The sequence below is a fragment of the Poecilia reticulata genome, linkage group LG3 (assembly GCF_000633615.1).
Source record: "Poecilia reticulata strain Guanapo linkage group LG3, Guppy_female_1.0+MT, whole genome shotgun sequence".
NCBI classification, from domain to species: domain Eukaryota; kingdom Metazoa; phylum Chordata; class Actinopteri; order Cyprinodontiformes; family Poeciliidae; genus Poecilia; species Poecilia reticulata.
Window position 1 is genome coordinate 17,372,998 of NC_024333.1, and position 20,591 is coordinate 17,393,588.

General features: G+C 39.2%; 1 protein-coding gene across 1 annotated transcript in view; it reads right to left on the minus strand.

The window, feature by feature from the left end:
* Positions 1 to 296: 296 nt before the first annotated feature.
* Positions 297 to 20,591, minus strand: part of pde3b (phosphodiesterase 3B) — a 47,478-nt gene continuing 27,183 nt past the window's right edge. The window contains exons 2-16 of the mRNA XM_008405239.2: positions 13,355 to 13,405; positions 11,560 to 11,805; positions 11,063 to 11,214; positions 9,306 to 9,406; positions 8,983 to 9,205; positions 8,776 to 8,867; positions 8,335 to 8,489; positions 7,944 to 8,078; positions 7,628 to 7,739; positions 6,923 to 7,036; positions 6,282 to 6,481; positions 3,190 to 3,393; positions 2,914 to 3,075; positions 1,328 to 1,580; positions 297 to 823 (exon numbers count right to left, since the gene is read on the minus strand). Of these exons, the coding sequence (XP_008403461.1) occupies positions 621 to 823; positions 1,328 to 1,580; positions 2,914 to 3,075; positions 3,190 to 3,393; positions 6,282 to 6,481; positions 6,923 to 7,036; positions 7,628 to 7,739; positions 7,944 to 8,078; positions 8,335 to 8,489; positions 8,776 to 8,867; positions 8,983 to 9,205; positions 9,306 to 9,406; positions 11,063 to 11,214; positions 11,560 to 11,805; positions 13,355 to 13,405 (2,403 nt within the window). The 3' untranslated portion in view covers positions 297 to 620. The remainder of the gene's footprint in view (positions 824 to 1,327; positions 1,581 to 2,913; positions 3,076 to 3,189; positions 3,394 to 6,281; positions 6,482 to 6,922; positions 7,037 to 7,627; positions 7,740 to 7,943; positions 8,079 to 8,334; positions 8,490 to 8,775; positions 8,868 to 8,982; positions 9,206 to 9,305; positions 9,407 to 11,062; positions 11,215 to 11,559; positions 11,806 to 13,354; positions 13,406 to 20,591) is intronic.

Sequence of the window (20,591 nt, forward strand, 5' to 3'; positions counted from 1 at the left end):
TATATCTATATATATATCTTGACACTGAGACTGAAGCAGTTTCAGTCTCTTGTCTTCCGGACTGTTCACTTTGGTAAGGGCTAAGGATACCACCTGCTTCAGTACTTTTCCTCTACCAATCGTTTTTTTTTTTTTTTTTAAATAAACAGGAACTATTTTGTACCTAAAGGAGGTGTTAAGTGTTAAGCGCTTTGCATTCAAGGCAGCATCACAGCCAATTCACCATGGAGGAAAAGTTAATGCTGGACCCCCGTCCACAGTCCTCTTCTGCACCTTTACCCTTGGTTCTGGTGCTATTATGTCTGTTTGCACTTGACTCTCCATGGGATGAAAGTGCATAGGGGTTGGGCCCCTACCGTTGCAGTAAGGATCCGCTCACAGTAGTAAGGCCTTTTTGTTTCTCTGAAAAACGACGTGACTGCTTTAACATTTGAGTGTCTGCACAGTGAATCATTTAATGTGTGTGTTCAGGATAGAGCGGGAACAAAGTATGTTTTATGTGCATCTATTGACTCTCTGTCTTTGTGTCAGTAAAAGGCAGATGGTTGAAGAACTTCAGTCCTTCCACGGCTTCTCCTTTTCGTTTTCGTGCAGCTTTGCACATTCACTTTGTCCTCCTGCTACTGACGCTCCTCCCCCTCCTCCTCCTCCTGGATGACCTGGATGTCATCTGACGGGGAGGTGGGCAAGCTGTCCGGCTGCTGCTGTTTGCCAAGTTCTTTGTTCTTGTCCTCTTCCTCAATGATCTTCTTCCAAACCTTGTGGTTCTCCGTCAGGTGCTGCATGATGCAGCTGAACAACCTGCGGCGACCTTTCGTCCTTCCTGCAAGTGAGTAATGGGGGGAAAAAAAAAAAAAAAACGTCTTAAAGGAAATACATGTTAGGGTGAAGAACTGAAAAAAATTCTCCCAATACAAAAATGAACAAACATAAAACAAAATGAATTAAATGTCAGTGTCATGACATATTGGATTCATATGGAATGACTAGGACTGAACACTAGGCGGCGCTCTTAAAATACATGGTAACAACAATCACGAGAAGTCCTCCTATTTTTCTCGCCAATCAGAAAGAAGCAGGTTCCTGCTTTGAGTTCCTGGAAATCATTGACTAAAGTTTTTGCATTCCTTTGGCGTGGAGCGCTTTAGATGGAATCGTCATTTACTCCGTATTAGCAGCGTTACCACAAAGCAAGAGAAGCAGTCATATATATACAAATATTCTTTAAATGCATGAGTGAAACAAAAGCCACACTGCTACTTTTTAAATTAAGTTGCTCCTCAAATCAAATGAGCGTCAAAGAAGAGCTGTGACTGTTAAATCTAACCTGTTGCCAGATCAACTTCTAACTCATCTTCCTCGTCTTCTTCTTCGTCTGTGTCGTCCTGCGCTTCATCGTCTTCTTCATCTGATTCCGATTCGTTTACCCAGTGACCAGGAAGTAGACCGGCAGCATCATAGGAGTTACAGAGAGGTCCCACAATATGGGTGATGAAGGACTCCTGTAGCTTGGCCAGCTGTGGTGAGGAGCGGTCCATGAAGGGGCTGATGGGTAATCCTAACTTTGCTTCTTCGTCGCCCTGCAGATGACAAAAACTTAAGTTAAAAGCTGCTTTAATGAGACACACGATGAGAAATTCAAGCTGATGTTCAAGGTCTGTTCCAATCTGACTCGAGGTTTCTCTTAAGGTGTTATTTAATTAATAGTCAGAGTAGGGATGGGCTTTTATACGTCCATCCATTATCGGTCATAAGGGAGAGTTTGCAGGGAAGCTATCAAAGCATAGTACTTAACTAGTACTTAACTATTGTGAATTAGAGTAGATTATTTTGTTTTTAAATTGAAATACCAAAATATAAAAAAATACAGGTTCTACAGGTTCTTGTGCTTTCATTATGGAGTGCAGAGAAACCTGATTAAAAGTTAGCTCAGTCCATCAAGACTATGAAATCCAACAGAGAGAGGGGAACAAACATGGCAGATTTAAAATGACTTCTATCCGTGAGAGGAATGAAGAGATGTACATTAACTTTCTCCATAAAGTTTTTCTTTTTTGAATTGTGTGCTTGCTCCAGTTCAATGTAGTAACATTGACGTTTAGATAATGACGAGGTCGCTCAAAGGGTTGATTCAGAAAAAATGCTAGTTGTAATGGGTTGATGGTGGGTGTGCTCTCATGGCTCAAAACAATAAATATTACTGCAATTCACCAAAAGTTCAAATGGTAAGCAAAGTGCAAAGGTAAAAGATAAAAAAGGAGGATTTTCCACTACTGTTTTTCTATTGCAGAGGACGGCAAGGTCCAAATATATCATGTTTGTCCAAATATATCATGCAGTATTCATTCCTATAATTCGGGAATGAAATATAGATTTTTGAAAAGTCTAAAATTAAAGAAAAACTAATCCCTAAAGCTTAATTGTGCACAACAGAAGCCAGTTTGGAAAAGCAAAAGGTCAAACATTCCCAAAGCTGTAGGCAACCAGGCAACCGCATCCTTGTCTTGATATTGTTGTCATTACGAAATTTAACAGAAGCATGTATGAAACAGAGATAACAGCAACATAATGTAGAAAATCAACTTTATAATTCCTCCGCATGATCCAATCCATTCTGAGGGCCTTCTGAGCCTTTAAGTTTTTTGCATCCATCCATCCATTTCAAAAATGGCACAAAACTAAAGGGTTGGTCTGCTGATCTACAGCGAGTTTCACTTAAAATGATCTCCTTGGTTTACAGAAAAAACTCAATGAAGACCCACAACAAGCTGAATCTTGAAACAGATTATCTACAGGAGCAGGAGACCGCAATATGTAAAAGAAAACCAAACTGATACTTTGTTGAATCCATGCCAGAAGGATAATAAAATGGCCAGTGAGTAAAACTTTGCTCTATTAGTGTACAGACTGTACCTGCTCATAAAACTCATTAACAATGCCTTCTGTCCACTTGAGGTGCAGGTCTCGGACTTTGGCCGGTCCATTGATGTCTGCCAGCTTGATACAAACTTGGCACACCAGGAGTCTGTCGTTCTCATTGGTCCAATCAATTCCTGGACTGTTCACATCGTTTACCTTTTAACAAACAAACACACATGGATGCCTTTTTTTTTTTTTTTTACCGCAACACAGATTCCAGAAATGTGGAGATCAATGATGATGTGATGTATGACTGGTGTGATAGTGCACCTTGGCATTGAACTCAGCCAAAAAGTCAAAGTGCTTCTTGAGGTCTGTGGCCAGTATTGCCTCGATGACGAGGAAGCGGAAACGCTTGAATTCAACGTGATCCAAGTTGGCCAGGAAGTTGAACTCGGGCTGGGACAGGTAGAGGCTCCAGGCGGATGCAGCGTGGTGGTTCTCTAGGACTGAGCGGTCGTTGTACAGCACTGCCTGCAATCGACAGGACAAAAAAAAACAAACAAGTGAAGAACTGCAGAGTAAGGTTGTTCCTAACGCTTAGTTAAGAAGCTTCACTAATGCATTCTTTAGATAATGTATCTGCAAAGACATAGCAATTTGTTTAGGATTTTAAAATAGCAACAAAGAAAATCCATAAAAGAGATTTTAAAAAAAGCACAAAGATAAATGGTCATGAAAGACGCATTAGGCATATTTTAGTGTAATGACTGTAATGATTAAAGGCAAACACGATGACAAATGTAGCAGTATTTTAACGCAGACGGTAGTTCACCACACTGTCAGCAATTAACCGGTTCAAGGTCCATCTCCTTTCTTTTGACCTATTTTTTTGACTAAACAGAGACAGTGAGAGTCCTACCACTGGTTGTGAAAACACATCAAAACTGGAACAAGTGGTTAATTATTCCTGCTCTCATGTGCATTATGGAGAACAATGGGATGAACCTTTCACGTGAGCAGTAGCTAATCTCGCTTATGATCTACATTTGTAGTACATTTGTTTGATGACATAAAAGCAGTTGAACAGAAAGTAACTAAGGAAAAGGGATGCAAGGAAAAGCACTCAAGTTAAATATTAACCGGTAAAACTAAAGGAAAAATACACCCTAAAGAAAAGAAGATACAGTTGAACAAACACTGCTGTCTTTTACAGACATTATTCATCAAATTCCAAGAATAAGTACAAAGAGAAAAAGTTACTATTAGCTGCTTTGATGCAAACAATATGAGGCCTTGTGAAATTTTAAATCTTTTGTTTTACATGTAAAATTTAGAAAAATGTGGCATTTGTGTGCATTTAGCCTCAATAAAAGCAGTTCTTAAAGAACAAGAATGCAATTAGATGTGTAAGCCACCAGATTTGTACATCTAGAGTATAAATCTGGTACTATAGATGTAGAGTACAAATTGGGAAAAACAAATTGGGATGTTTTTCCCAATTTGTCATTGTTAAACACAACTTCAATCAGATCGGATGGAGAGAATTTATGAATGAAAGCTTGTAAATATGTTAACTTAGTGTTAAATGCATACAGATCTGAATACATTGTTATTGCAGCCACAACGTCAGCCTGCCATGGATGCTCAGGCTAGTTAGTATGGCCACCGATGATGATGGATAAACCGTTTCCCTGTAGTGTTGATTTGATTCTCTACCAGTAGCACACTGAGAAGCGCATACAGATGCGATTGACAGCGCTAAGACCCTCCTTCTGGCTCTGATTGGTTGTTTCTGACCAGGAGCAAATGTGTAAAAAACAAAAAAAAAAAAACATTTCTTTTATGCCAAAGTTACATGCGGCAACTTAATGTTGTAAGTACAGATATGTGCTTAAACATGTTCAAAGACGATCAGCTTTATAAAGTATACAAAATAACACAAAAGCAAAATAAAAAGAAAGGAACTTTTATTTCTCTCCATATAATCTTTTCATTTTTTGCCCAGCATTATAAAGGAATAATTTTGTAAATGTATGAGAACATGAAGTATGTTTTACAAGCTAACCATTCCTCTTTATGGCTATCAAACCAGGATTCTTTTCTTTTACATTTTAGTGCGACATTGTGCTGATCTTCAGCCACCACATATTCAAATTAATTTGAATTCGTTTTACACCTGTTAACTGAAGGACACAAGGACACTAACATAACTACAGGATCTGTGTGCAAGGAGAGACAGAGAAACTGGGGAAGCTAAAAAAGAAACTTTTTGCTAATTTTATGATAATAGCGTAAGAGAACATTCTGTACAATCTTGGCAGTGACACACTGGCACACTTTAAAGAGCCTTAATTCAAATTAAAGAGTAATTGACGAACCCATCCACTGATTTAGGTTAAGAACACAGCAGAGAGCCAGACATGTGATTATCTCACTCACAGGGTTTGCCTTGAGCCCAGACGCCAAAGTTGATATTTGCTTTACGATTGATGGTTTTCAGAAAAGAAAAATCCTTTTAAAGGTCAGGTTGAAAGCTTAGCAAACAATGACCCTCTGTGCTCAGTGGATGGCAGACAAGAGATAATGGATGAGGTTGCATTATGTACTTCATGCAGGACAGAAACATTGGAAAATTGTTTGTTGCAAGTCAGGTGATTTGAGTTAAATAAAAGAGGAGGGTGGGAGAAAAACCTCCAGGATATATTTCTACCTGTTTAAAAAGTCAAAAATGACAGATTTTAGGACTGTATCACCCTCTGCATTTATTAACATTGCTGCTGAAGATGAAGCCTAGAAAATAGATATTTTATTGCAACAAAATCTTACACTGAAATAATGCATTTATTTGTGAAATATATGTGGGAAAAAAATAACTTATTCATGTATTTATTTTTTGGTGTTGACCCTAACAATTTCTACAAAATGGTCTCACTTGATTGATGTCATAGAAATTTTAATTTGTAATCCATAACTTTCTGCTTCACTGGGGTATTACAAATGACCAAGAGGCCAAGTTATTCTAACCCCCCCTCAAAACAAGAAGGATTACCTATCGTTAAAAAGCCTGACACGCCAAATCCATTTTTGGCTGACAAATGGTAAATGGACTGAACTTCTATAGTGCCTTTCCAATCATTTTGACCACTCAAAGCGCTTTACACTCACAAATGTACACACATTTATACACCGATATGCAGATCAGTAGGCAGTTTGGGGTTAAGTGCCTTGTGAAGGGGCACGTCAACATGTGGCAGGAGGAAGCTGGAATCGAACCTACAGCTACTCTGCCCATAGAGCCACATCGCCCAAAGTAACTTGGTATCAAATTGGGGTGTGCAAAACTTTACAAGGAAAAAGTTAATCAGTAAACGCATTCATTATTTATGGTAACATTTAAATACACTAGACCAATAGGTTACCTGAGGTGCATTAGTGGCTATTAGAAAGGCGTTTGTACGACCGGGATGGTCGTAGTCATGCATTGCAGCTGCTACATAAAGGGCCATGAGCTCCAGGGCAGGTATGTTCCAGGCCAGGCAGCCATAGCTGTCATCTGAAATGGAGGAGCTCTTGGAGGTGGCGTATGATATCCTGCCTGGGGAAATTCCACTATCTGAATCTGGGAAAAAAATAAAACAGTTTGACATTTTCTCATTAAGGACAGACACAAAAAAGTACAGTCAAACTAAAATAATAATAATAAAAATAATAATAATAATTATTATTATTATTATTATTATTATTATTATTATTATTATTATTATTATTATTATTATTATTATTATNATAATAATAATAATAATAATAATAATAATTATTATTATTATTATTATTATTATTATTATTATTATTATTATTATTATTATTATTATTATTATTATCAAAGATAAGGATGAAAACTTCTAATGTAAAATAAACATTATAAGTTTACATGACAGAAATCTTACATCAGAAGGTGAGAGGAGATAGTGCTCAATGGATTTTTATTAAAATGCGATACATATAGCTATGCTGGATAATTATGATGTTTCTTTTTTTTTGATGACTCAGTAGCATTTACCTGTGTCACTTCCTGTCACATGCTCACTGTGGATCTGCTGGAACCCAGGGATTGGTCGAGTGGTTAGGTACCAAACAGCGTGGAGCACGTCTGTAGCGTGGACCCGGTTATGATCTGTTTTAAAGCAGAACAGCGCAAATGAAATGTATCCTTGTGGAACAATATAATAAATACTTGAGTGCAGGCTTCATCAGCACAAACATCACTATCAGCTAATTTCTTTAAATTATGCATCAGTCCGATATCCATCACCAAGTCATTTTCATCTTATTGCCTTTTGTTTATGTGTTTCAGGAAGTGGAGGGGAGGAGGCTGACCATGTGATAACAGATTGGGTTTATTTTTAGTGACAGTAAACATATGTAGTGATGGCAATGCAGCGCAGGATTATAGGTTTTTACTTGAAGCAGGTAAGCAAAGTCAGTGGCATGATCATTTTTTCATGGTTTCAACAAGGGTAGGTAAACATATATTATGAATATATGATAGGTAAATCTGTTATTGGTCATAACAGCAATATTAATACCAATATCAATCAAAAAGGTCATATCGGTGCGTCCCAAAAATGTCTATCCCGCTAAAATCAAATTCAAACACACAATATTTGTTTAAAAAGAATATCAGAACGTACACATCAAGATCAGTTTGACAAAAAAACAAAAAAGTATGTCAAATGTTTTAGCCTCAGCACAGTCTGACACTTACAGGGAATGTCTCTATAGCCACTTTCCAGAGCACAGAAGTAGGACATGAACTCCTTCACAGGGATCTTGAAGATCTCAAATAGACACATATCCTGGAAAAGCGTGTACGTCACCTGGGAAGACATGAACTTGAGCTTAAATACAAACTGGAAACTGTATTACTGCATGCGTCTTTGGTATAATTTCATTTGCTCTCTTTGGTTACCAACAATCTCGTTCCTTCGCAAGTCCATACATGTATACTCATGAGGTCATTAACTTTAAATAATCAAAGGAAATAGAACTGTAAATGTTTAGTTTATCGCTTTGGTACTAACGTAGCTGAGGATCCTTCCGGTTTTCCCTCCTGTTGTGTCCACCAGTTCAAAGATCTGAAAGTTCCAGGTGTCCATCTTCTCCATGAGACCCTCGTGGTCCTCCAGCATGGAGTCAAGTCTGAACTCCTTATCCCCCTGAAGAAGACAACCACAGAGCAAACGCATGAAAAGAAGGAAGAACAACAGTAATAGTTTTAAGACAAAATAAGAAGAAATAACTAAATATGCCATGCATGTCCACCGTAAGTTAAGGAGCTGTAGGTTGATGAAAGTCAACATACCAGTCTTTAAAACACATTAGGTCAGAGGGGCAAGTGTTAAAAGTACCCGCTCTTCCGATCTTACTACCCGGGTGACCCATGTCGAGCAGAAGCAGTCTGATCAAGCTAACCTCTGCTCTCTGAGCCTGGAGCTCAGTGATGGGGCTCTTCTCCTTCTCCTCCTCTAACACTCCCAGGTCTCCTTCAGCGTCTGGCTTCCCATCTCCAGTCACGTCTGGCTCTTCCCTGATAAAATCCCCCCCAGCGTACTCCAGCCCTTCAACCACTGTGAACACAAACAAAACACAAGGAGAACGTAAGGTTAACACTAGTCTGAAAGAATAAAAGAGTGCAGTTGCTGGTTATTATATTATGTCGTCATGTAGCTTTTATCTAAAATGTAAGTCTATTCTCAACAATTGCAATACTCCGGCGAGTCCAGCAGAGAGCAGCATTAGTATATGAAACTTCCCAAAGAGGGGTTTCTCTTTTACCATACTGGCTCACCAAACGAGATTGTCTGCATAACTGGATTCCACTCTGTGACGTGCAGCAGGCATGACAGTTTGTACCTGAGCGCCTGCGTTGAGCCTCGCTGTTGAACGGCTGATGAGAGTCCCCCGACTCGCTGCTGGAAATTCCCTTGAGCATCTGACGACCACAGCTTTAGCAGACAACGACAGATCATATTGGCATGTGTACTGCAAATTTATTGATACAAGACTGGGATAAAGTGAGACAAAGGTAACATGGGACTTCCGCAGCACATGGTCTCTCACCTGGTGCACAGAGAGAAGGTAGAGCTACGAGAGGCCTGTTGGAAATCAGTGGAGCTGACTAAAGGCTTGTGGAGGTTCAGATTAACACTCGGCTTTGTCAGGAAGTCCGCTGTGTCTGGGAACTCCACGGGCAACCGAGGGGTGAGGGATGATGAGGAACCTGTATTTAGTGTGGGTGGGCTATGGCTTGGTGAGGTGACTGGGCTGAGGCTGGGAGACGTGCCTAGAAAGGAGGACAAGAATGTGGGGACAGACAAAGGGGCAACACTGAAGCAGAGCTGTAGCAGTTTAATAAAATGTGCAAGTTTGGGTAGTTGTCTCACCTGTTCTCCTGGGCACTGTGTGGTATGTTAGGGTGACAGAGGAAGACCTCTGTTTGGGAATGGTGAGCAGGTTTGCATTGGGACCGTTGGTCAGGCTTGAGCTGTTACAAAAAAGCCACAAACTCAGATGTTTTTGCTCATCAGCACAGCAAAGCTCATCTATCCTTCAACATTGAAGTGATCTCCTGCCATCTAGTGGAAACTATAGAGACACCACCCCATGGCAGTTTCTCCGAGGACTGTCTCAAAAAAGTAAGAAGCCAAAGTTTTGCTTCTACATGCTTTTTTTAACAGCAAGAAGCTCTATGTTGTAGTAAAAGTTGTACATAATTTTTTCTTTTCTGAGGTGTGATTTGTAAGACGTTTCAGGTTAAAGGAAAAAAAGAAATTACAGCACCAATTGATCCCCGTTTCTGAATTCCAAAATGTCAGACTGCCAATTAAAACCAGACCTAGAGAGTAATTATTTTTATATGAAATCACTGTTTGGCAGGGAGCAGTTTGAAAAACGGATCTTTGTGGATAATTTTGTAGCTCTTACCGTCTCAATCTTTGACTTACACAAAATGTTTTAGTTTATAATGAAGAAGACTGAAAGTGCAACTCGTTTTCAGTGGTCAAAAAGTTGAAACAATCTCATCTCCTATGACATTTGATGAAGCATTATGCATATCACAGAGACTCACATCAGCCATGTTTTCATTTTTTTACTCCAACTCAATAAAACAAAACGCCATTTTCTAGCTATCTATGTCTTGCTATTCAGAAACAAGATAGTCAATAGAAATTGACTATCAATTCACTTTCACTTTCAGGATTTTCTGCAACAAAGAGCAGCAGACCATCACACTGCCACCACCATGCTTTATTGTAGCTTTTTTTTGTAATGCTGTTAGTTTATACCAGGCATAAGGGGATATGCATATTTTGGAAAGTTCCACTTTCTCTCTTTTTGTGAAATATTTTGAGGATTATTTTTAGTACTGGAAAATGAGAGGCTTTTGTCTCTTTCTCTTTGGACAGCAGTTGTTTTCACCTTGGAGCTGATTAAGTTTTCATCAGATCTTAGAACTGAATCGTAAAAAGAGAGCTAAACTGGGGAAAGTGGGACCTAAAGTTATTTAGATGCCGTTATGGGTTCTTTTTATATGACCTTGTTGAGTTGTCAGGGGACATTTTTGTAAGATATTAATTTCTGGGAAGGTTCACCACAGTTCCATGTTTTCCATTTGTGCATAATGGCTCCCACTGTGGTTTGCTGGCATCATAAAGCTTTAGAAATCGACTTGTAACCCCTTTTTGTTTCTGTTTCGTAATTCAATTTCTTAAGACTTTTCAGGGAATATATATATATATAATGATTTATGTTCAATATATTTTGCATTCCTACCAGCTATAACTAATCTTATAAACCAACAAGGCCTGTCTTCTCATGAAGGATCAAACATTGTGTTCTCATTTTTTTGTAGCACCATGAAATAAGGGGTCCAACTTTTTAAAATAGGTATTAGTATCCTTAAAACCAAGTTAACTCATCTGTTATAATTAATAAACAAGATCTGCACTTAAAGGTTCTAATGTATTTTTGTTAACACAATAAAATACATCCCACAATATTAGTTTAACTAGAACCTATCTGTAAATTTTCTTTTTTTGGATGAAGCTAAAAACAGCTAACTACAAACATCCTTTTGGGGAGGATATAACTGCATTTTATCAACATTATGTAAGCCTGCTATAAATCTGCGTCGTGCTACCTGGTCAGGCTGAGGTCACAGTGGGGTCTCTTTCCATTGTTACGCTCCCAGCGAGAAGAGGCGGAGTCCAGCGGAGGGAGTGCAGACGGTGTGGAGGAGGTTGAACTCCGCCTGGGCTGAGGGGTAGGGAGGCTGTTTCTGCTACTCAAACCCTAGCAGGGACAGAAGGGTTGTATTAGAGATAAGTATCTGGCTAACAACGTCTGATGAGGCAAAATAAACATGGACACAACAGAAGGTTATAGACATGGGAGAAATTCTTACTGAATACAGTGCAAAACTGCAAAGTGCCTACTAAGACAAAGCCTTCTCCAAAACTATCAAACACATGATTGGAGGTGCAGTTGTACTTTGTTCCACAAATTCCTTAATATCATTATCAGTGCTATGCATCATAATAATGCCTGAAAGCCTAAACTAAATAAATAAATCATCAATATGGACAGCTTAAGGAGATAGGAGGTAGGTTTATAGCTGTGGCGAAAACCTTTGCTCACCTTCATGCCTTTCCTGTCGCTCCTCTCTGCAGAATCCTCTGCCTCTACAGAGTAGAAACCTGGGAAGGGCGTAAAGGGGTTGACCCTGGGGCGACACGAGCCTGAAAACGTCCCCATGAGGCTGGAGATGCTTCGCAGAGTCGCGGCAGTGTTTGGTGACAGTGATGAGTCCATCAGCAGCTCTGACACGAGGTTTCTGGCCTCGTTGATGACTGAGAGATCCACGCCATTTCCACTCACTGCACCCTGCCACACGAACCCAAACAAAACACCCAGTTAGGAATGAGAGGCGTTCTCGGAAGGATATGGGGGGGCGTCTTTAATGATGAGCATTATTTGTTGCCATATGTGGTCCTATTGTTGAGAGAAAGTCTTTGCTTCCCCTAACCCAGTCAGAGGTAGATGGTGACAATTTAACTTCTGTTCGCTAATGCAGAAGGGGAAAAAAAGTATAAAACATATAAATGATTTTCATGGTAAATATTGTTCTAATGGGGGCCATTAACCAGAAACTTGCAGAAATATGTCAGCATTTAAAGGCATTCCTGCTACCAAATGTAAAGACCTGAGAAAACTATACAGCAATGTACTGATATCAGAAATAACCCTAACCCTTACCCAATGGCCTTCATGCCTACTCACTGAACAAGACTCCACTGCTGAAGAAAATTCATGTTCAAGCCCATTTAAAATTGCTAGCGGTCATTTGGTTAAACTAATGCAATGCTAGGAATATATCGACTGGAGGGGGGACAAAAGTTTAACTCTTTGGAACTCAGTGCTAAAACATAGTTCAGTAAAGTTTGAGCATGAAAACATCATGGTGTGGAGCTATTTCTCAGCAAATTCAACTCCACATAACTGGGAGGATGAATGTAAAGTACGCACTGTGTAGTCAGGAACGAAATGAAACATTTAATAAGAATTTGGAGATAAAACCATTTTTTTCAGCAAGATAATGTTCCCAAGAAATCTCTACATATGTTAAAAACGATCCTAGAATGGCCCAGTCAATTACCAGACTTAAAGCTGAATCAAAGTCAACCCTTCTCCACACAGGAAAGTTTGGGATGTATTCAACACATTTCATTTATAATAAATATTCCCTTTGCTGTTCAAATTTATTGCATACATTTCTGCTCCACTTGGTTTCTTTGTGTGTGTGAATAACTTAGGTTGTTAGCAACATGTGGTGAGAATTTTAGGGCAAAAACCATAGGAAAATATTTACTGAGAAAAACATTGAAGAGTTCATTATTTATTATCATTGGTAACTTCCTCTCCAAGTTCATTCCCCTCATTCTTTCTCTTCTTCTGGGCTCTTACAAAATAAGACAGAAGTGATAAAAAAAATAAATAAATAAATTTTAGGGGAAGGGGGAAACATCTATATTCCATTTTGAAAGTAGGATAAATCAAAAGTCAAATGTCATAAATTGTAAGAGAAATCCACCACAGTGTAATCCTTCATTTTTGGACAGCTTTCATAACAGAAAATGTTCCTACTGGATCAACGTTGTCAAGAACACAAGCAAACAATGACTTTTGGCCTCTGGCAGCTGAATTCTTTTACAGATTACACAAATAGTTTAAACGGTACACATAAATGTCTGAGTGAGATAAAAAAAAAAAAAAAAAGTGCCACGATTCAAGGGTCATTGTATGGAGGGTTTTACACAATGTGGAGTAAAAATGTGAGGAAGTGCTAAAGGTGAGTTCAGCTCTTTGAAAAGAAGAATATTTCCTGATTGACCTTTAAACTCAAAAACTGAGATGAAGGAAACGCAGTACCGACCTGATACTGTGGCTTGTACCAGTGTTTCAGATCCCAGTCCCACAAGATCATCTGAAAAACACAAGTACAGCTGTCAGTCAAACATCAACATATACATGCTCATAAGTTACAGAAAATATGACAAGTATCCACAGGCCTCGACCTGTGCTCCACTTTGAGCTTCCTCCAAGGGGGGCACAGGCAGGTCAGGAGCAGAGCTGCACAGCCTCTGCTAGTTTATTCTGCCTGTTATCTAAACACACAGTGTAGTAAAAGTTCACATTAAGGATTTCCTGCACCACTTCATGCACTCTCTCCTCTCCAGGTACCGTGTGGCCGCGCACTGCACACAGAGGCCTTTCACTGAGAGCAGAAAGCAGAAAAGCAAACCACTAAAACCACCATGGTGCGTCTACAATGGAGTTATGAGATCTTATCAAGCGCCGACTACGTCAATCGGCAGCATTTCCATGCTATCTGTTGGTACCCATGCAAGAGCTCTCACACTTTACAGCACAGCACGGTCAAAGCTGGCACAGGTTGTGTAACACTACATGGGTGAACCTGAAATAACCTGATCTCCAGTGTCAAGTATGATTGTGACATAAATCAAGCAGATATTAATTGCTCAAGATAGCATTTGAGCAGGGTTTCGTGCATGTTTTTATTGTTTTATTTGCCATACATACAATGGAAAGGGGGGGAAAGGCTTTAAACGTAGCTTCTTTTTACTTTGTCTTTGATTAAAGGGGAAAAGTTGTAATGTATTGGCTGTTGTTATTATGGCTCCCCGCACAGGGCACCATGACATCATAGGGCGGCAAAATAAGGAAAAAAACAGTTAATTGCTTCTCAAAAGAGTTTTTTTATTGCCTATATGTATATGTAATAATGAGCAAATATCATTTAATCTTTTCTAATTTAAAATATCCTGGTTACACCTGAACTTAATTATTCTGCTATGTTCAATCTTTTTCACAGCTTTAGTTTTGCTTTAGATTGATTCAAGCATGAAAGGGACAAACAAACGGACAAAGAAACCTGACTGGCCCTGATTTGACATTGTTGACAGATTCTAAAAAAAATACATATTGAATCTATAAATACAAAGGTGTCAGATGCAGATACAATTTGCCCATTTCTTCAAATCATGCAAAAACGTCCAATACTGTAACAGTGGATTAAGCCATCATGTAATCTCCATTTTTGCCACAGGGGGGACAGGACTGATTTCTAAAATAAAAAGCTCTTCCACACAGCACCAGCCTAATCCCAACATGTAAACATACAGTCATGGATAAACAAGGCATACAATGTCATATTAAAAGTATTTAAAAAAATAAATACATAAATAAATAAAAACAAAATCACATTTCTTCTAGGTAATTATTTTATTTATGAGATATCACTATCTGAGAACACTATGGACTCTATTTACAACTTAAACATGTAGTTCTAAGAGAGGGCAAGTCAAATCTATGACTACATTTGTTAAATAGATCAGTGGGTCCACTCCTTCAAATCAGTACCTGCTTCATTGATCAAAGCGGGATGTTGGGTGTTTGTCATCAGCATCTGTACAATGCTGCCAAACATTTAATATGGCAAATAAGCCCTGCCATGGCAACCCGACATAGAGGCCAGCAAACAATGATCCGCACACCATGGCAACCAGATGGCGGGAGAAGGCCGTAGGACAGAGTTGCTGGCCTTCTGCTTGTTTACAGAGAGAGACGGAAGAGCTGAAACAGAGGCGGACATTAAAGAAGGGACAAGAATAGAAGACATAGAGAAGAAGAAAGTGAGATACAGGTAGATATTAGATTCCACATAAGATCTTGAGGCAGCCAGGCACTCTCAAATGTCTGCTGTCACACAATAGAGCGCATCAAGTGCACAATCTGCACAATCTGCACAGCCATCCTAGCATGCATTTCATTTAACCTCTGCACAATCGCTACACAAGTTACACACACGCACGCACACACGCGCACACACACACACACGCACACACAAAACAGAAAACTTTTCTAACTTGCCCCGACACAGGAAGAGGTGGAACAGTGGTACCGCCACAACTGTCCCCACAATTGTAGTCAAGACTCAAATTTTAGGTTTGATGCTGTTGCAAATGTTGACATAAAATCTTACAATGAACATATGTTTTTTTTTTTTTTCTTCTTTTAGAGATCGCATAAAAACACAACAAAGAAATAAGTGACTCAGGAGACTCAGACACCTGTGCTCATGAATCTTCATAAACACAACATCATGCGGTGTCCTTTACAAGCTAAAGCAGCCGTGAAACAGACAGCAGGTTTAACATCAACACTTTGACGTCTTTTTATTCACGTAGTTCCGTAATTTTCCCAATTTAATCTTAAAACCAGTTGAGTGGAGCATCTCTCTTCTCCTCATTTTAAAACATAAAAGTGTGTTCGACGGCTCCCTTTCGTCCTACAAAATATCTATACAGCTCCGAAGGAAATAAAGTTGTTTTTATATGAATTTTTCTATTTTTAAACATTTACAACCGGTCATATCTCATGCCTCTGTGATTCTGTGAGACACCGTGGGCGAACTTGCATGAGCACGTACATAAAGGTGATTTATAGATCACATCTTTTCAGACAGAAAAAAATTCCCACCATTTATTTATGCACCCTTTTCTAGTATGTAGCAGACAAACTGAATCAGAAGGTGTATGCATAAAAAAAAAATATAAGGCACAAGTTTAGGAACCGAATTAAAAATTGTAAAAAATGCACACACACATGCATATAAACAAACACAGGTATGCGCTATAAAAAAAAGTCCTCACTCGCACAATATTTCAATCTGAAATGGATCGTAAATATTTCCTAACTGGAGTCAATAAACCTGTGCAAGCTATTAGACAGCCAGTTAGTTACACCTCTGTGTCATATTAGCCTGCGCCTGCAGTGTGAGAGGTGCGAGAACTGATAAAAACATGCTAATAAGACAGTGTCGGGGGTGGGGGACGGCGGGGGGGGGAACCTATCAATGCTACGTAGGCAGGCGGCTCATTTGTATGGAGAGAAGCACAGCGATGCTGACGTCAATCTGCAGCGACATACAGCGTCAGCAGCAGCCCACCACTAGACCGATGATGAGGTCTAGGCTCCTGGCTGTCAAGACATCCAGTGAAAATAAGATGATGTACTGTACAGACAGAGAGAGACGGAGGGAAAGGACATCGTTACACACGTGATGTTCACAAAGAGGAGCAAAGCAGAGGAGACGTCTGGAGACTATGTTTAGTTATGGAAGCAGTGTAGCTCTGTGGCTGCCAAGGTTTTCAAGAGAAAAAAACCCTCCAAAACAACAAAACAAGCACACTCTTTAAACACACAAAACAATTAATATATACCCTTCTGGAAACTGAAATATTTTCCTAAAAAATTAACGCTCTGTGTCTGCAGGGGAAGGGCAATATAGACCCAAACACAGATGATGTTTTTATTGCAATCATAATAGAAGTGACAATAAAACCTATTATATAACTGAACACAGTGTTCTACTTCTTTACAGCACCAATTTGGTAGAGCACTTGTTATTAATGATTGCACTTAATTATATTTTAAGACATAAATGCAGCACTGATGCCTTCATTGTGGGTAAATTGATAGTTTTAAAACCAACGGTAGCGATTCTATTGGACCATCAACTTCTTGGAGTTTCAAACACATCAAGTTTAAGTTGTCATCACAGCAGGATGAACAATCGCTGTCATGGTAATTAGATTTCCTCGTTATGATGCACAATGAAGTTTGCCCTAAGAGTTTGTTTTACCAAAATTCAAATGGGATCCACTTAAAAATCTGCTTGTTTGCAGTACATTTTCTAGCTGATATAACTAGAGGACAAGGACCAAGAAAATCACTCTTCCTCAGTGAAATCAGGCAGACAATCAAAAGGTCCAAAGTCTTGTAAAAATATTTTTGCAACAGCGCTGCCTGGCACAGCAGCCATTCACAGATTAACAGACCCAGTTGGATAATTACAAGAGAACAGGGCCCTTGAGGCTATCCCAGTGTCTTCAGGGCAAATTGGCAAGAATATGGAAGTATTCTTTAACTAAACAGTCTGCCCAAAAGTCTGTCCAACCACTGACTGGCTGTACCCCAAAGAGAGGAGATAAGAAAGACTGTAAATGTTAGCCTCTATGACAGGTACACAGCTACAGCTTCCACTGTGTGTGTTCATGCATAATATGGTGTACATGGCATTTGAACAATTAAAATAGGCAGTGGTAAGCGTTTATAGAGGGGTTCTTAAGTATTGAAGGAGTTTATCTATTCACGAGTGGTCCCTAGCTCTTGTAAATACCTGAAGTAAATACCTATATGTATATAGATATAAAGCTGCACAATGGCACAGTTGGTAGCACTGTTGCCTTGCAAGCAAGAAAGCCCCTGGTTCAAATTCTACCCAGTGATTTTTCTGCATGGAGATTGCATGTTATCCCCATGCACACCTGAATCAAATGACTGAATTACCTCCTAAGTATTGTCTCAAGTTCTACAGCGTACAGTTAATGACCTGATTATTTGAATGGTGTGCTGAAGCAGAGACACATCTAAATGAAGCAAGCCACTGGCTCTTGAGGACTGGAGTTGCATACCCCAAGGTATGAGTGTGTGCATTGTTCTTTGTCCTGTGTATCTCTTGTGTTGCCCTGTGATGGATTGTTGACCTGTCCAGGGTGTACCTTCCCCGTTACCCAATGACCACTGGAGACAGGCACCAGGACTCCTGTGGCCCCGCAAAGATAATAGGTGAGTATAGGCAATGGATGACTATGTGGATATAGATGCAAGAAAAGACTCTAAAAGCAGATGGTGCACAATGGTACACCAGCAGTTTAATGGGGAGATCACTATGCCCCAAAAGACCTCACCATGAGCACAAGTGATTAGGTGCAGCAGTTCACTTTGAGTTAGTGAGTATGAGTAATAACTTTATGGTCTTTATGTTTTCATTTTTAGTACTAAAAAACAATCCTCCAAAATATAAGCCTGCGGTATTTGAACCCAGCAGCACAGATATTACACATTAAATGTGAACCTGAAAAAACATGTTACAATATGAACAGAGGAGCCTTTCTGTGGCGCAGAAACACATTGTGCTTTTCACTTCATCAAGCTGTCCAGGTGTTGCATGTCTAAATGTTTTATTCAACTTGTTGCTGAGTTTTTGTCATTTGACACGCCTGCAGTGACTCACTGTTACACCGTGTGAAAGCAGTTTCCAAGAAAAATCATTTGCTTCCTCTTCACAGCTTCGCATCTACACCACAATACATGAGGGCAATATGCTTACCAACATGTAGGCTGGACCAATAATCGAAGATTGCTAAATTGTAACACATTAAACTTTGCATTGAAAACGTCATGGATAAACGTTAGCAATAGGGTAACAATTAAAACTCAACAGGGTCCACACCTGCAGCAAGCAATTGTTCCTCAGGGTTCAGACCCAAGCAAAGCATAAAACAAGGGACTGGTTTTACCAGACTAGTGCAGGTGTCCTAAAAGTCTTCTAAGAGGAACACTGTACTCAATAAAAACAAAACAAAGCCCCAATCACCTACTTAAGAACAACTAACAAGAAAATAGGTTGCATCTTAATTTGTTTGCCCATTTTGTTTGAGAGTTGTAATAAAGTTAATGGACCAAAGCCTCCGAGTTTCTAAACTTTCATTTATGTTGATATAGATAGCTCAGTGTCTTCATGTCGTTTTTATTTTCCTGGATTAAATATGGAATCCAGCAGTTCCTGATGTGACTCATCAGGAACTCTGGTTTGCATCTGGTCTTAGCCATGTTAAGATTTACACAACTTCATTTGCAAACGAGGCCCACTCTGTTAGTGGAAAAGTTCCGCTTCTCAGCGTGGACTTTGTTAGCAACATCGTGTTGGCATATTACATTAAAAATCACACCACGTAAATATATTGTACAGATTTTTAAAGTAACCTTTGGAACTCTTTGTCCTCTGTGTTGTCCAAGAATGTGAATTTTTATGAAGTTAACTAAATCTTACTGAAACCTCATCTAAAAATAGCACCAGAAATAACAGGAAGCTAAAGGAATTTGGATAGGACTAAATGACTGATCAGCTGCCGGAGTGATCCAACATCCAACCCTGTCTGGCCTACATCAACAACGCTTTCTTTCCACAAAGAAGAAGTGTAAACTTGTAGTCAGTTAAAGTTTACTGCTACAAAAACAGCAGTGCTTGCAGCTCTCTCATCTTCTGTCTCACAGGCACAGCATGTGGTTTTACTAGGGCACTTTGTTTACATGATTTAGTAGAAGAACGGCACGCAGCCTTTAGACACACACCTGCATGATACTGGTTGCTATCCGAACAATCAGAGAGCGCTGCTTTTGTCTGAGGAATTATGGTATGTCCCTTAAAAGTCCTGCTCTACTTTTATAGTGAAGGGAGGAAAATCCTTACTGGCAAAAAGGCCCATTTGCAGGACCGTGTCTTTCCCCATTGTCTCTGCTTTGAGAAACAATGGAGAAAGACACTTAAAGACTCAAGCAGACTTTCCTCTATGTTGGGTTTATTAGGCCTCCAACCAAAACTACAACCATTTGCGCTTCCTGTAGCAATAATTCTGAGCTCCTACTGCCTTTACTGCCTCCAACGTAAAGACATACAAGATCTAAGTTAAGCTCAAAATTATTTGTGGCCCTTGCAGGTTCAGATCGAAATAATTTTTATTGAACCGAGAAATTTATTGTGGTTAAGAAGTGACAAGTATTTAGTTTTTATTTTTATTTTAAGGTTTTTTAGCTCTAGTGGCCTTTATTTGAAAGTGATATGACAGGAAAATAGGGTAATGAGAGAGAGGGAAGACATGCGGCAAAGGTAACCAGGCAGGGAATCAAACCTGTGACGGCCATGTCGAGGACTAAGGCCCCGTTATGTGGGCTGTGCTTAACCCCTGTGCCACTACAGCACCACATGACACAAGTATTTTCTAAAAAAAAATTTATTTATTTATTTTTTTCACATTTTCTTGAAAAATGGTCTGAAGAAAATGCATACCCTTCTCAATAATCATGGTATTAAAGCCATCAAATCTTTCATAACGTTTACTGGTACATAAATATACTTTTGTACGAAATTTAGCCAAAGGTAATTTTTAAAAATTTTAATTCAGTTCTATATCTTTTCTTTCTTTTTCAACGAATATTTTGACTATTCCAATAAAAAGTATCAA